This window comes from Falco cherrug, chromosome Z, assembly GCF_023634085.1.
Source record: "Falco cherrug isolate bFalChe1 chromosome Z, bFalChe1.pri, whole genome shotgun sequence".
Lineage (NCBI taxonomy): Eukaryota > Metazoa > Chordata > Aves > Falconiformes > Falconidae > Falco > Falco cherrug.
This window is the reverse complement of record NC_073720.1, coordinates 56,057,981-56,073,733: the sequence shown is the minus strand read 5'-3', so window position 1 is coordinate 56,073,733 and position 15,753 is coordinate 56,057,981. Positions and strand designations below refer to the sequence as shown.

Sequence of the window (15,753 nt, the reverse complement as noted above, 5' to 3'; positions counted from 1 at the left end):
CATCTACTGGGTTGGAGCTCTGGCTGCCAGGGCGGTTGAGTTTGAAACAAACTGATCCAGAAAATCTTGGTTCTGCTGCTTCCTTGGCTCTGTAATCTCACCCAACATTGACAGGGGCTGTATTCTAGCCTTGCTCTGGTAAGACTTACCTTAGCTGTCTATCTTGTAAGACTAGTCTGTTCAGTTTCATTTCACCATTTTTATCAAAGATATAGGATGTTAACTAGTGTGTAACAGAAGTGCTTTAATAGCTTTTGTATACAAGCTGGAAGGTAAGTTCAGGCAGCTGGAAGAGGACTGCAAATGCAGATTAAGAAACTTACTGAAGGTCAGGGAGTTGCTGCACAACCGTTGAACCAGCTGCAGTGTCGCTTTGGTGGATAAGATACTGAATTTGCTGGTTGGGCTTCAATAGTTAAGCTGTACCTTACCATTGCCTATACTGACAGGAGCTATTCCCATGTTGGCAAGTGTGTTCACAAGCTATTTAGGAGTAGTGATTAAAATTACAGGTCTGCAAGCTTAATTCCATGGAAAACAACACAGGAAAAAATTTTCTGAATTGCACAGGGATACCACAGGTGAGTTCAATAGGACTGAAGCACAGAGCAAGTCCACAGAATAGTGATACTCAGTGCTAGCCTTGACCAGTTATGCATTCACCTTGACTGAAGACTTCCTTTCTTTTACTAACCCCAAAGCTCTACAAACAAAGGCTTCTAAAAATAATTGGTAATTTAATAAAGAGAACTCCACTGCATTAAATGTACAATGTTTAAAATGTTCATTTGGATTTACTAGAATTTCAGAGATCAGCAGATTAGAGGGGTTCCTGCACACGGAGTTCTGGAACTGATTAATCACCACATTGTTCTATCTTGTAGGACATTTTATCTATACTAAGGCAATCTCTTTTTTTGAGTTTTGAGCAGCAGCCCAAGAAAATGGGTCAATGACTTTCAAATTCAAGGCCAAAGCAATATTACAGAAGTGAAAGCAATGTTTTATAAGCTGGGTTTGCAGGGGCTGACACTGTCTGCAGTTTTTTACGCAATCTAGCTGGATCACTTAACAGGCAACTCTGTGGGTTTTCGTTGCCTCCTCTAGCTCTTGTGCTGAGATTTTGTAGATTCTCTCTTACGCCTTAATTTTATATTCAATGCTAGCTCACTGTCTCCCTTCTACCTCCTGTATCAGTGCTGTCACAGAATGGCTGAGGTTGGAAGGGACCTCTGGAGGTCATCTGGTCCAACCTCCCTGTTCAAGCACGGACACCTAGAACTGGGTGCCCAGGAACATGTCGGGATGGCTTTTGAAGATCTTCAGGGAGGGAGACTCCGCTGCCTCTAGGCAGCCTGTGTCAGTGCTTGGTCACCTTCACACTGAAAAAGTGTTTACTGGTGTTCAGGAGGAGCCTTCTGTTTTTCACGTGGTGCCCCATTGTCTCTTGTCCTGAGAAGAGCCTGGCTCTGTTGTCTGTGCACGCTCTGTTGTCTGTGCACCCACCCTCCAGATACTTGTACACATTGATGAGATTGCCTGTGAGCCTTCTCTTTTCCAGGCAGAGCAGTCCCAGCTCTCAGCTTTTTATCACAGGAGAGATGCTTTAGTTGCTTAATCATCTTTGTGGCCTTTTGATGGACTCTTTCCAGTATGTCCATGTCTCTTGTACTGGGGAGCCCAGAACCCAGCACTCCAGGTGTGGCCTCATCAGTGTTCTGCTCAGACTTTCTGTGTCAGAATTATTTTAGATACTATGAGCTTGTGACACAGCTTTATTTGGGCAAATAGGAGCCCTTGTCTGTGCTTCTGAACACTGACTTGTTTCCTTCAGATGTCAGCATCTGTCACTTTGTTTTGTGACTTCATGTGACAATTCTGGGCTACCTCTGGCCTAGCTGAGTGTACTTACTCCTCTGTTCACTGTCCGTAACTTCCCACTGTCGCTGCTTAGCTCTATAGCATGTAGCTCATACAGAAAACTGAGTCCGCCAGTGGAATCTGGAAAAAAAACCTGGACACTTCCTATCCTTAAAACAAAGCCTCTGGTACATAAAGATCTCTTTCAGCACTGAGGGTGCAGAGTCCTGCTGAATGCATCTTGAGTATAGACCTTGCTTTGTTTAGCTTGTGATCAGGTGGCAGCCAGCACCCAGCCAGCCTGACAATCATAATGAGCATTTGTAGAGAAGGGGGATGGAGGGAAGGTCTCCAGTTCATCAGAAAGCAGGGAGCTTGAAAGCGATAGTGCTGCACCTTCATCCTCAGCCTGAGGAGTACGAGTAACAGCTTTAAGTAGTCATAAACAAACATGCCGTGGCTTGCCTGTTGCTTGATGGTTTTTTTGCTAAGCAGCTGGTGAAAAGGGAAATGTATAGTTTATGGGCTTGTATTTTAGAATGAGTGAAGTGGGTGTCTGTTGTTTCTGCCAGAAGAGTTATTTTTCCAACAGCACTTGTCATGTGGGCGAGCTTGTTCCCCTGCAGAATGGTGCAGGACACGGTGATGCTGGGTGGTAGTGTGCCTGGGGTAGCAGCAGATCTGCAGGAGCCTCAGATCTTGTACGATTACTGACAACCCAGGCCTTTGTGGTCTGACTTCATAGGGGACGGTCTGTTTAAATGTTTGGCATGTTCTGGTCTGAGAATGGGCAGGCTGGTTTCATTAGATCTTGCATCAGTAATGCAATTGTCACTTGCGATCATGTATGATTACAGCGTTGCAATGCCTTGGGCTATGGGTACAAGAACATATTTAATCTCTCATTGTATGTGGCTGTTTACTGGTCATAGCTGGTTACTACCTGCAGAAATCTTACTATGCTCAAGGCACGAGGTATGAATGAGGTTTGAAAACTGCTGTATCCATACTTACCACAGGGTTGTGATATTGAAATGAAAGATAAAGGAGCCTTTGGGAAAAAAAACAGGCTATTTCTTCAAAATTTTACTTTAGTCTTCATACACTTTCTGTTCAACTAAGCACGGATTTGGCAGTTTATTTGCATTTAAAATTTCTGTGTAATGTGCTTCATGCAAAAAAAGCTGGAAGACCCAAGTATTCAGCACACCTGCAGATGGTTACAGCAAATGATGGTCTAAAAGTACATGCAAGGCAGAAGTGCTGTGGAGATGTTACTTTTTTTAGACTAATAGAGAAAACTGTGCTTTTAAAGCATGCAAAGCCTTCTTCAGCTAGCAGTAACAGCCTAACAGTAATGTGTGATTTCTTAAACATCTGATATCTGTGTTAAGTCAGAAGGAGTGTTGTGAATCTGAAAGCTTCCCTCAGTTATGATAGCAGCAGAAAGAACTGTCTGTATTACTTATCTTCTCATTGGCCTTGCTCAGCCTGAAAAAGCAGTCATCTTTGATTTTATACCAAATTGCAATGTACAAGCCACGGGTGGTTTGGGCACCACAGCAGAGTATATGATTTGATCTTGTTCTGTGTGAACTTGCCCAGTGAACCAACCTAGGAATGCTACAACTGTATGTGCAAACTTAAGCAAGGCTTAAGAAAAATTTGGCTTTCTGTTTCTTTTTCAGAATCTCATGAGCAATTTTAGTTGTTACTAAAACACATTGTCTGCCCACAGTACAAAGCATCTGCTTTCAGATTATGAAGCTAATATAGCTTGGGGCAAGACTAGAACAACTGTACTAAATACTGGGCTGCCAAAGCACTAGTTCTAATGTGCCTTTGATAAACCATTTTTCCAAGCATAATTATTGGGAATAGTCCAGGGGATGTATAGTCTAGGTGTTTGATGCTTACTAATGTCTGTGAACTCTCCACAGCCTTTGAAAGGGACCTAGCGAGCAATTTCACGGGTGCAGATGGAATCAAGAGTATAAACACTGCACCTTACTGTCAGTGCTGTCAAGTTTGTCTCACAAAACGTTTCCTCCATTGGTAGTATGTCCAGGTTTGACAATTTTGCTATACTTAAATGGAGGAAAAGAACACCAGAAGGCTGAGGCATTTGTTAATTCTAAGTGTCTGGATGGCAGGTCAAAGACTCAGAATACCAAAAAAACTAAACCTGCTGCTCAGGATACCAAAAAGAAATTCCAAACCTTGATGCTGTACTGGTTAGCTATGTGGTTTGCAAAGCACCAGCAGCGATCTGTAAAGCTGGCTAGCTCATGGTCCTAAGTCCTGGCTGGTTGGGTTCTATGCTTAGGCAGAGCTGCCAAGAACAAAGCAGTCTTTTTCTACCAGAGGCAAGGCTCAGGCACTGGTAGAGGTGTTACATTTGTTACATGAATTATAAACTACAGCAGGAAGAACTCCAGTTTTAAGTGACTTTCCAACCTTTTGGAACTCTGCTGTTTAAGTACTGCTGGTACTTGCTCATGCAATGCTCATTATAAACATGCATGTCCATGAGGGGTCTCCTCATGATGAAGCTTTTGAGTGTCATGTGCAGTTCTGCCTAGAGGGCTGGGCAGGGGCATTCCTGGTAAGGCTTTAGCAGTTAGGATACTACATGCACTTCCCAAGGACAACGCAAAAAACAAACCTCTTCCTACATCTGGTAGTATTAGCAGATGCTACCAGTGCAGGTAATGAGAATGCACTGCTTCTTTAGGCTCTGAGGTGCTGTTAACAGCTGGGGAGAGAGAGCTCAGCTGTTGTCTTGTGCTTTTGCTCCCCTTCTTCCCTCCCAGTAATAGATAAAAATGCTGATTTGCCCTCACTGGAGCCCATGACTTTCAAGGCGTGGGCTGCTGTAAAGGACATGGGACTAGCATTAAGTAATGAGATAGCAGGGTACTGCAGGTATCCTGTGAACATCTGATGTTCACTCCCCCTGGGATTGGGTACAGCTGGGAGCTAGTGACCACAAAACCTCTGGTCCACAGCAAAGCAGAGCTTTCTGAACCGGGGAGGAAGGAGAAATAAAAAAAAATAATCACTATGTATTAAATACAATTTTTTTTATTCTTTCTGATATTACAAACCCACAAACTTCTCAGGGAAAACTGTAAGGATTTCTGTATGTCTTGCACATACGCAGCAAATTCTTGTCCAGTTGACAGAAAAAATATTTTCAAGCATTTTAAGAACCATTTTCTTAACAGGAATAAACATGAAAAGGTGTTTACAGTAGAACTTTTCAAGTATGTTTTAGTCTTTCATGCTTTCTCTATGCCTGCATCCTCCCTTCAGCTGCTAAAAAAAGAATAAAAATATGTATCTGGAGTCTGAAGACATTAAAAATATAGAGCTTCAGCAAGTCCAGAAGGCAAAGCCTGGTCCCACTTTTAGACAGGCATTCCTCGTGATGCTAGAGGATTGAGAGATCAAACGACAGGGCTCTTCTCTGTTAGAGCCTCGATACTGTTACTCCTGACCTAAGCAACTATCACTGTAGAGCAAAGCCAAATTCTCCTTGACCTGCTCATGGAACTACCGCTTTGGTACTGGTCAGCAGCAATCGCCAAGTAAACCAAGACACATAGGAAAAGGAACCCCTGGTGACATAAAGCCTACTATGGCTTTGGAAATATTTGTTCTTAACCATTTGCTGATTCTGAGAAAAACTACAGTATAGAGACTGCACAGTTATTCCTGGAGACATCAAGAAAGAGATCTGGTGGGCTTTCTGAAATCTGCTCTGAAGATGCGAGTTCTCAGTAAGCAATCCTTGTGAAGAGAGGATGAGGTGAAGGCAACTTGTGTAGATTATATCTCAGAATTAGCCTGTAGAGTGGTATGTTATACTAACAGGTATTCAGTCCAAGATTATTGTACAGCAGAGTGCACTGGTTGCAGAAGCTTGTTTCACTTTGGCTGGAGAAGTTAAAGAGTAGGGAAACAGCCCCTTTATTCCCCTGTACTAGTACATTACTGGGCTTCTGAGAACATAATCAGTGGCTGAGTTAGATGTCAAAATAGGCCATTAAGTACAGGACAGAAGATTGTCTTGTGACTGTCCCTCCACACATACCTTTTTCTGGGATATCCAGTCAGTTAGATGGGTCTGTTTTTCAGTTTCTGCTTTTGTCAGGTAGTTATTACTACAGTATATTGAAAGTGTACTAAAAAGCAGCTGGATAAAGACAGAGCTATGTATCAAGAAGGACTAGTTAAACACAGGCAAGCTTTCATTAGTATTTGACATTATTCACTCCCAGGCTTCTGAATGTCTTGAAAGTGAGGATGGGGCTTAGATTTGACTTTCCATCCTCAGGGCTGATGGTGAATGCAGGACAAGAACAGTGTACCTGCAACCACCAGAACTGCTGAGAAGATGGCACTATGTCACCCTGCAGTGGAAGGGTTTTCTTGAAAGGTAGAGTCTTTATGATTAGATGTGCCACATGGCTGAACTTCAGCTAACTGGCTACCCCCTCTGCTAATTTGGCAAAGTAGTAGACCTAAGTCCCTTGATAAAACCTCAAGCAACAAAACTCAAACAATTTATTGTTGGCCACAGCCGGAAGACAAAAGATGCTCACTGCTACACTTGTCAGTTTGGACTGCTCTGCAGGGTATAAGCTCACTAGACCACACTGTTTTTCCTTCATACGCAGAGCTTCTAAAATGGGACTCTGCCCTATAAAGATGGTGGAGGCAGTTACTTTTTACATTAAGTCCTTCATGAACCACAGTTTCTAGAGGCAGCCTTTTGGACGAGACAAATTCCCTTGTTTCCACTCACTGAAATTACTACCTGCTACTGGTGATTACAACATAGTTTGTGGATGGAAGCCTGGAAACTGAAAAGCTGGTTACATTGTAGATTTCTCATTTCACATAGGTGGGAAATGAGATATGGATCCCCAAGTGCTAGATATAATTTGACACACCATACACACATTCCCCACCATACATCAAGATACACTCATAAATAAATTCAACTACACTTAAAGCAACATACGGGCTTACCAACAGAGGTCATTAAAAACCAGCATTGCACAGTAGTTCCTATGAAGCCAGATGAAATTTAGGAAAAATACAAAAAGATAATACCTCAATTAAGAAATTGAAATAGTCACTATTTAGAACACTACTCTGATTCAGTAGCTGCTCTCAAAGAAAAATTTTGGGCAAAGTATTCCCTCCACCCATTAGGAATTTGAATAGTCCATTTCTAGAATGCTTCCAGGTACCTAGTATATTCTACGTGTAGTATAATCCAGTACCAGGCTAGCAGCTCCAAGAAGAGCAGGATCTGCTAGATTTGAGACCACCACATCCACAGTTTTAACAGAGGACAGAGCCTGTCGATTTATCACATCTTTGACAGCATTAACATAGTGGCTAGCTAGAACTCCAGAAAGGATGACAAGAGAGGGGTTCATGGTGTGCAGAATGTTCACAACTCCAAGGCCTAATGCTGTTCCAGCTGAAAAGATAAAGTAAAAAGAAATTAAGTAGAATACTTGAAGCAGTCCAGGTATTAGTAGTTGAAATCAGGTCTGTTAACAGCAAATGACACATCAGGGAAGTGTTCTATTCCATATAGCAGGCAGTTTTATGTTATCAGACAATGTGAGTTTGCCATTATTTTGTCTTTCAAAAGTGAAAGAAAAAAAAGGCATTTTTAGTGCACAATAATGCATTATTCAATGATACAGATGCAGAAGACACAGCAATGCATTACCATGCTTGTAAGTTATGACCTTCATGCTATCAGCTATGTATGAGGAAAAGGACTATGTTTAAAGCTACTAAACCAGTAAGATATCCCATGTAAAGTAATATGTAAAATTGCCTTTCTTGCTCAAACTAGCCATTCACTTGCCTACAATGGAATGTCCCCAATTTTTCCAATATGAGAATGCTGAGAGCTCACTTTTTTAAATTGATCTTTGCAGAAGCTTTTAATCCTCTCTTTTATTGCAACAGAGACTTCTAGTACACACTTCTGCTTGCGTTTCCTCCAACATGTATTTTTAACGTTTCATTACCATTATTAATTTTTATAGAGAGAGGTCCTCAATATGTAGAGTTCTGCTTGTAGTGTTACAGTGCATTACCATTTCTGTATCCCCAAAAATACAATCATGAGAGTGTTCCACCCTTTGGGATGTGTTCTCACCTGTTCTGAGAATGCTGTCTGCTTTTGTGTTCCCAAGTTTAGCTGCCTGAATGAGATGTGCAGCGCTAACAACTTCCTCCTTCTTCATTGACATTCCTTCTACTAAAAGCAGATCCTCTGTTTGAAGAGAAGGAAAGACAAGAGAAAAACATGTTGATGTGGTAAGTCAAGAAAAGGAAGGCGACAAACAGGCTGTTAAGATCTTTACATCTCTTTTACTTGCACACTGAAGCCTGGATCCTGAGAAATCTGTCCAACCCTGAGTTTAGCCAACGTGGGCATATCGGTATTATTCAGGGGACTACTTGTAGAAGCAGGTCATCAAACTGGAACAGGTATAGTATAGTATGGTAATTCACTAGTCTTGTGGGCCTGAAAAGTTAATAAAATAAAAAAAAAAAAATGTTCTCAAACTTCTCTAAGACTGAGAAGCTATTGCTGAAAGACAATCACTGTGAAACCAAACCTCATAGAATACCTGTCCAGTTGCCTTACAGCATGCTTAAAAAGGAAAGACTGAACTCTACTACTTGCTTCTGTTAATTGTGAGATCAGTGGTTCTGCATGCAGATTGCCTGGGTATTGTCATCACTGAAAGAGACTTGTACTATGCAGGTTCTGGCAGCTCCTGTGTTGACCATACAAAGGAATCCTACCTGGCTGTCTGTACACCTGTTCTTGTTTCCTCCTAGAAAAAGATGGCAGGTCTATTTTTCTTAATGTCATCTTTGCAAATTTCTTCCTATACTGCAATTTAGTAATCATGTTTTCAAAAATAAAGTACATAGATACCGTCATGCAGTTTCTTAGCTTCTCTCTGTAATGCTATTCCAGAGGCATATGCTTCTATACATCCTTGGCTACCACACAGGCACTCTGGCCCATCTAAAGATACAACAATATGCCCAAGCTCAGCAGCGCAGAAAGAACTGCCATGGATTAATTCGTGTTGATGAACAATTCCACCTCCAATTCCTGCAAAGATAGGAAAACTTCTATGATTAAAAAAACCCCAAAAAACCGAACATAAAATACAGTATTTAAAGGTCTCAGTTCTGCAGGACATTGACATTTGCTTATTCTAATAGAAACAAGATAAAATATGTCCATCAGTAGTCTATACTGGAAAACCAAAAATTACTGGTTATTAAAGGACTCTTCTCTGTTTGACACACCTAATAAGCTCCCTTCTATTCATATCTATATCAAAATTGTATATAACGCTTCTCCTTTCTTAAAAAGCCTATGGATGGTACTAAACTACTATGACAGATCTTTTAAACTTGTGAGTCTTGCTCTTTATGCACAGAACTAACCTTTCAAGTGGCCTTAAAATTCTGCATCTTAGAGGAGATGTTTTAATGCTGTATATGAATAGTTAAGCCTGTGTGCTGAAAAGTCAGGACACTTACCTGCAATCCTCTGCTGCTGCTTCCCAAACCCTGGGTGGGGATTCAACAGCTAGTTATTACTGTCACCTTCCAAAGGACAATATAGTTAACAAATGAGGAAAGTTACCCCACATTTGCATCTGAGATGCAAGAAGTATCATCTCTTATACTCATTTTGCTTAACTGTGGTACATATCCTGATTTGACTTTTTATTTCTGTAGCTGGAACAGAATTAAGCTATAAAGCTGAAAAAAGCAAAATTATTCCATCTGAAGTTGCTTGTATTTTCCTTATTTTGAAAAAAATGGTTTGCCTGCATAACTGTATCAGCAGGATTTCTTTTATCAAGAAACTTACACTATGCAAAACATTTCATTTGCCCAAATAAATTTAAAAGTATCTTAAAAGAAACAAATAAATGTAGTGGCAACAGGATTTTTGGTTTAAGAACCTAATATATGAGGGTTTTCCACGCACAGTGGTGGTGTTTACGCTTTTAAGATCAGCTGAGCCTCTGAGTGATGGTGCTGGTATTTAGACTTTGGGTTTCATTGAGCTGTAACATACCCACCTGTACCAGTAATGAGTGTTACAAAATTTTCTATTCCTTTTCCATGCCCAAATTTCCTCTCTGCTAGAGCAGCACAGTTTCCGTCATTGTCCACCCAGACTGGCAGGTGCAGAGCATCAGATATTGGACTTCTGAGATCCACAGAGCTCCACTCCTGAATGAGTTTTGTAGAGTGTAGTACAATTCCTTCTCGGGGGTTTACCCGTCCACCTGTGGAAATACCTAAGTCCAAAAAATACAGAAGAGAAAAACCAAAACTAGATCTGTGTAATACTTCAAGTAAAGATCTGTTTTTCTCTTTGCAATGACAAGTACTTTTATTTCGAATACTAGGTTTTGAAGCGAGCGTGAAAGTAAAAATTTCTAAGTATTACTGGCAGTGCAATTTCTGACATGTAAAGATAATTCATAGAACTCCATGGCTCTACTGACAATGTACCCAGTAACTTAAGACTAACTAGATGGGTAATAGTTACTGTCAGTCAGACAGTTAATGTTCCTACTTCAGGCAAGATAGCATCAAATCACTTAATACTTGTGTTTCTTTTTAGTCAGGTATGAAAAATATAAAATAGCAAACTGTACAAAATAAATTGTTCAAGCCCTGGGACAGCAGAAGTGTCCTGAAACCTGCTGTGACTCTCAAGACTTAGAATGACTGAAAATAGTCACTGGGCTTTGAGAAGTGATTTCTACCTAAAAATAGTATTTTGCAGAAAAATCAAGACTGTGTTCAGAGACTTGTATACTAAACAGCACAATGGCTAATAACAGGCAGTATTAGCCAAACCAGTTTTCTCTAGCTGGAGAGGCTTCCAAAGTTCATGGACTCTGTCAGGACCTTTGAAAAGTAGGCCATTTTATTATTGAGGTATTTAGCTCTAGACAACAAGTTATAACATTTTATCTATTATTCTTGTACAGAGATTATATAATTGTGTCACTTATCTAAAGATGTTCAGAAAAAAAAAAAAGTCGCAGGGTTAACACTATAATAATAAGCAGCCACAAAAGCTACAAGACAAGCAGCTCAATTGAACATTAGAGCTGTAAACCCCCTGAAAATCTCACTTTGTAAGGAATGAATAATCTGAGAACCTGTCAGCAAGTATCTAATGGAAATGATATTCCCAGTTTCAATCTGTGAATGTCTCCCTAGGATTTTAAGAACCAGATGTTTATTACAACAAAACCTTACTTAACATTTGGTTGCTAACTCAGCAATAGCTTAGTAAAATATCTACTTTTTCTTAATTACTTAATTTACTTAATTCTGTAATTGATGTGACTATGGGAATCAGCAGGAGCTATCTCTTCATCCTCTTTTCTCTACTAGCTGCTCCAGAAAGATAACTTAAATACTGCCTAATAGTAAGTAATAAATAGATAGCTCCCAAAAGTATCTCTATGCGACATTTGTGTAGATCTGGATCTCCTTTGGTTTAAAATTGGTGTTTTGTAAAAGTGAAAAAAAAATATGTCAGTAGCAGCTGCTAGTTTTCTTTGGGCCTGATGGTCTTTACTTTTCCCTCATTTTCATAAATCTGTTTTTAATATAAATGCTTTGTTTTGAGTGAAAAAAAACCCAACAAAACCAACAAAATTCAAACTAACTGCAGAACTGCTGCAACCTAGATTTACCTGATCAAAACAAAAAGATTTTTTGAAAATTATGTTTGCTTTTGGGGTGGGGGTTTGTTTGGAAAAAAAAACCCAACCCAACAGTCCTACTTTTTAATCACTTTGCAAACCTGTTTTGTGTAAGTGGGCGTTCTTCAGCTGCAGTTATGGTCATGCAGCTAGTATTTTGAGTGCTGACAGCAGTTTATAGGACTAAAAGGAGAACATTTTTTGTCATTGCTTTCTGTTAGTAGCTATTTCTCCTTACTCAGTTCCAGTGCTTATTACTTTTACCCTTACCTATGACAGCTGGAAGAAGGCCACTGTTCCTGATAAAAATTCCAGGATTAAGTCCAGTCCTTCTGCTCAGTCTTGCAAAAATTTCTCGCAAGTTATAGGAACTCTTCATCTTATGATTATTAGCCTTAAGGAAATGACTAGAATCTAATACATTAATTATTCCCACAAGATTTTTTATGTCATTCTCTAAAGTGACCTTTCAATTTCAGCTAGTATTCTGACTCAAACTGTAAGTCTGAATGAGGCAAAGAGCAGCTAACAAAAATAGCCAGGTAATAAATTTCTTAGTAGCACAACTTCTCCTCATTACTCAGTAATTGAACAGTAAGCAATCAGTCACAGAAGGAAGGGGGCTCAAGAATAAATATGAATGTAATTCTTGTAAAATGACAAACAAAAGAGAAGTTTTCCCCATATATAAATCTCACTAAACCAGTTTATGGTTTCATTATCCTAATAAACGTAGCTGACTGTAAACAGTTCTTAGGTAATTGCAATAGTGACTACTGCAGAATTTACCATCTTCTCCGTGAGATTTAGAATTTGGACACCATAAAATAATCAGGGTAGTTAGGTCATGTGTATTACCCAACAGACAGTCTGAAAATTTGATTTGAAGGTCCGACATATTTCTTGTTATGGCTTTGCGTACTTAACATTGTTTTGAAAAATACTTTCAAAAAAGAAGTTAAAATTAACTTTTCTTCATACTGTGTGATTCAAGCAAGTTTTAGTCTGGAGCAAGCTTCTTTTGGAGCATTTCTCAGGTGAAGTGAGGATTTTACATCCTCCTTATAAATCCAGGACATATTAATTGTCACCTTCATAAATAATGTCTAAGACCAAAGCTCCCACTCATCATTACAGTGAAGTCCTGTCTGGTGTAAACACACAGTTTAACTTGGGACTCTACTACAGCGTAAGTAAACTGGAAATAAGTAAAAAGGCTGCTTTTGTCTCAGTCAGCTGCACATTTGATCCAATGTTCTAGCCTTTTTAGTCTGCCCTACTGTAACTGAGAATTCTGCTGCACAGTTGATCCTGGCCGTAAAGAAAGGTTTACAGACAGTAGAGGAAACCTGACTAAGCTGCCTTTGTTTCAGCTTCAATATACACTGAACATCCAACTCACAATTCTGAGAGGAGCTTCGAAATCCACAAAAATCTATACAACACACATCTTAGATATAGTTTACATATTAGAAACTTAGCAGATTGCTTTCATGGCCGTTACAGACTGGGGCAACTTCAGTCTTTATAGTCAGCTTCTTATTTTCAGACATTTAAAAAAGTTTTTGTGTCAAGAATACAATTTAAAGAGCTTAAAATACACAAGATCTGTTTGAGAAAGGTGTTTTAAATTAATCAGCAATGATTTCATTTCGTGTTGAAAAACTGAGATGAAAAGACAGAGTATTTGTTAACTTACCTACTCCCAAAATTCTGCAGTTCACATTTACTGCCTCCGACGCAGCCTCTACACACATCTTTAGAATTAAGTCTAGTCTGTCTTCATAAGTTTTAGGGTTGAGCTGGGTATACTTCTTAACTATTTCACCCTAGAAATTAAAAACAACAAAACATGCCCCACAGAAAAGTACTTCATGATCAAGTTTTTCTTCAATTTAAACTACAGGCCAGTTTAAAAATGGAGTCGTAACTTCTGTCTTTAAAAAAACCCACACAGATGCATGCCTTAGATTTTGTTTCTACAGGCTGATCTGTGCAAGATTACTGACAACTCTGAGGGACAAGTTTGCAAGATTAGGCATTATGTTCTGCTTCTGTAATCAACCTCTCATCTGAAATAAAAGACATATTTTAAGGAATATGGGGATTGTGTAAGGAAGTATCACAGGAGCTAGTGCAACTGTTGTTTGGAATAAACCATGACATATCAATGCACTTGAGCTCAATACTTAAGTGTTAAATTAAGAGTAGCAATTTCAAAAAAGGACAGAAAACCCACAGTGCTGTAAGAATAAAATGTTTCCTATTTGACTACAAGGAAGATTTGCACGGTGTCACAGACACTGCTGTTTTGCAAAATTTACAGTCTTTTCAGAAATAACTTTTCTTCTAAGCAATTGTACTTCTGAGTCACTTTAAATAGTTATAGAGTACCATTTACTGTGATGTATGTTGTATAGGGGAGGGACAGTTCAGGAGGAAGGGATTATTTTCAACCCTAGGAGTCATGCAGTGGTAATGAAAGCAATTTTTAATGCACCTGAACCTGTGGGTACTATGGAAATAATCTTAATGTAATGTTAATATTGCAGGATTAAGCTAGGACACAGTAGAAGATATGCTGCTTTGCAATGTTATTCTCCCTATTATGTCCCGCGTATTCTACAGTAAGTGAACAGCATCATATTAATACAGCCAAGCAAAAAGGAGTTACAAAGACAGTCTACATGCAACATGGCTGAGTCATTGTTGCCAAAATAACAGAAAATTCCACGACTTCAGTGGTCTGAGTATTAGATCCCACCACCTCAGCAACTGAGTTTGGGGATTTTTATAGTTTCCTCTTCACTTTTGGTTTGGAGAGGGAGGGGAATCAGAGGAAGTTACTTTGGAAGACAAGGCTTCAGCAAACATTATCAGAAGACACAACAGCTTTTGTAAGAAGCTTCTGAAAACTCACTTTCTTCATAAAAAGAAAACTAAAATCTAAACCTTCAATTCTGCCATTTCCTGTTACATGCTTAAATCTGTTGTGTAAGTTTTATTATGAAAGTCTGATCCTTTTCATTCTGATTTGCTAACATTTCAATTTTGATAAATGCCACCTCAAGCTACACTCTGAAAAATGGACAAGATTTTTTTTTTAATTAATTTTTTTTCCAGGCTGAGTTGGCAGAAAATGTAGTATCAATTTTACCGCTGAAGACTTATACTTTTAAAGGTTGTCCTTAAGGCATTAAAAATATCTGTAAGACATCTCCTTTTAAATGAATACAAACATTCTGGGCCATTTACATAGTCCTTTATCTTTCTGCAGGCAACCTGCTTTTCTTTCTGGGTAACTATGTCTAACTGATCTAGTTATATGAAAGTATGCAGTGTTAGTAGTAGGAATAATTATCCAGCACTGTTGGGAATAAAAGCCAAAGACTTCTCAACATGAACTGTATTCACATCTTTAAAGTGCTGCAACGTTCAGGATTTTTGTGGGGTTCTGCCCCCTACGCCCCCTGTGAACAGGAGGAAGGTAAGTAAGTGAGCTAAAATTTCTCAGTCCTAACTATCCTTTCATTTATCAACCCGGATAACAATTATTTCAAATATTTTTACACCATCAACAAGTAATTTTTTATCCTATAAACTTGAAGCTTACAAGTTTGAATAGAAATTCTGTGGGTTTTTTTTTTCATTGATCTGGATGATCAGCTGATGGTCATGGGTGTATATACCTGCGTCACTGTAAGATTCCTTTGCAATTGCTCTGGCACACTGTTGATACTGATACCATTCTGGTAGCCTCACTTGCTGTTTTAAGACATCAGGTTTTGTTATGTCTGCCATGCAGGAACTTCCATCTAAGTTAGCTGTCAAACATTTGTAATATGTTGTCTGTGACTGGCAGAGCTATGCAAGCAATGCATACTTGTTAGTGCTAAGACACAGGCAAAGCAAAGCTTCCTGCTGTGCCATTACCAGAGAAATGGGTTGAGAACCTTCTAAGGATGGAGACCATTAAATCAAACAGTATCCCTAAACATGAACATCCCTGCGTACAGCCTTTACAAGGCTGTAACTTCAAGACTATTTCAAGTGGGTTATTTAGAGGAAGAGAGGCACTGCAGACTCA

The 15,753-nt window shown here is 39.3% G+C and overlaps 1 protein-coding gene across 5 annotated transcripts in view; it reads right to left on the bottom strand.

Annotated features, from left to right (window-relative positions):
* Positions 1 to 4,922: 4,922 nt before the first annotated feature.
* Positions 4,923 to 15,753, bottom strand: part of GNE (glucosamine (UDP-N-acetyl)-2-epimerase/N-acetylmannosamine kinase) — a 34,544-nt gene continuing 23,713 nt past the window's right edge. For 4 of the 5 annotated variants that reach the window (XM_055699045.1, XM_027816160.2, XM_055699046.1 and 1 more), the window contains exons 8-12: positions 13,366 to 13,495; positions 10,017 to 10,238; positions 8,846 to 9,028; positions 8,054 to 8,170; positions 4,923 to 7,357 (exon numbers count right to left, since the gene is read on the bottom strand). In XM_055699045.1, coding sequence (XP_055555020.1) covers positions 7,122 to 7,357; positions 8,054 to 8,170; positions 8,846 to 9,028; positions 10,017 to 10,238; positions 13,366 to 13,495 — 888 coding nt within the window. In that variant the 3' untranslated portion in view covers positions 4,923 to 7,121. The remainder of the gene's footprint in view (positions 7,358 to 8,053; positions 8,171 to 8,845; positions 9,029 to 10,016; positions 10,239 to 13,365; positions 13,496 to 15,753) is intronic. The other variant, XM_055699047.1, reaches the window with a different exon arrangement.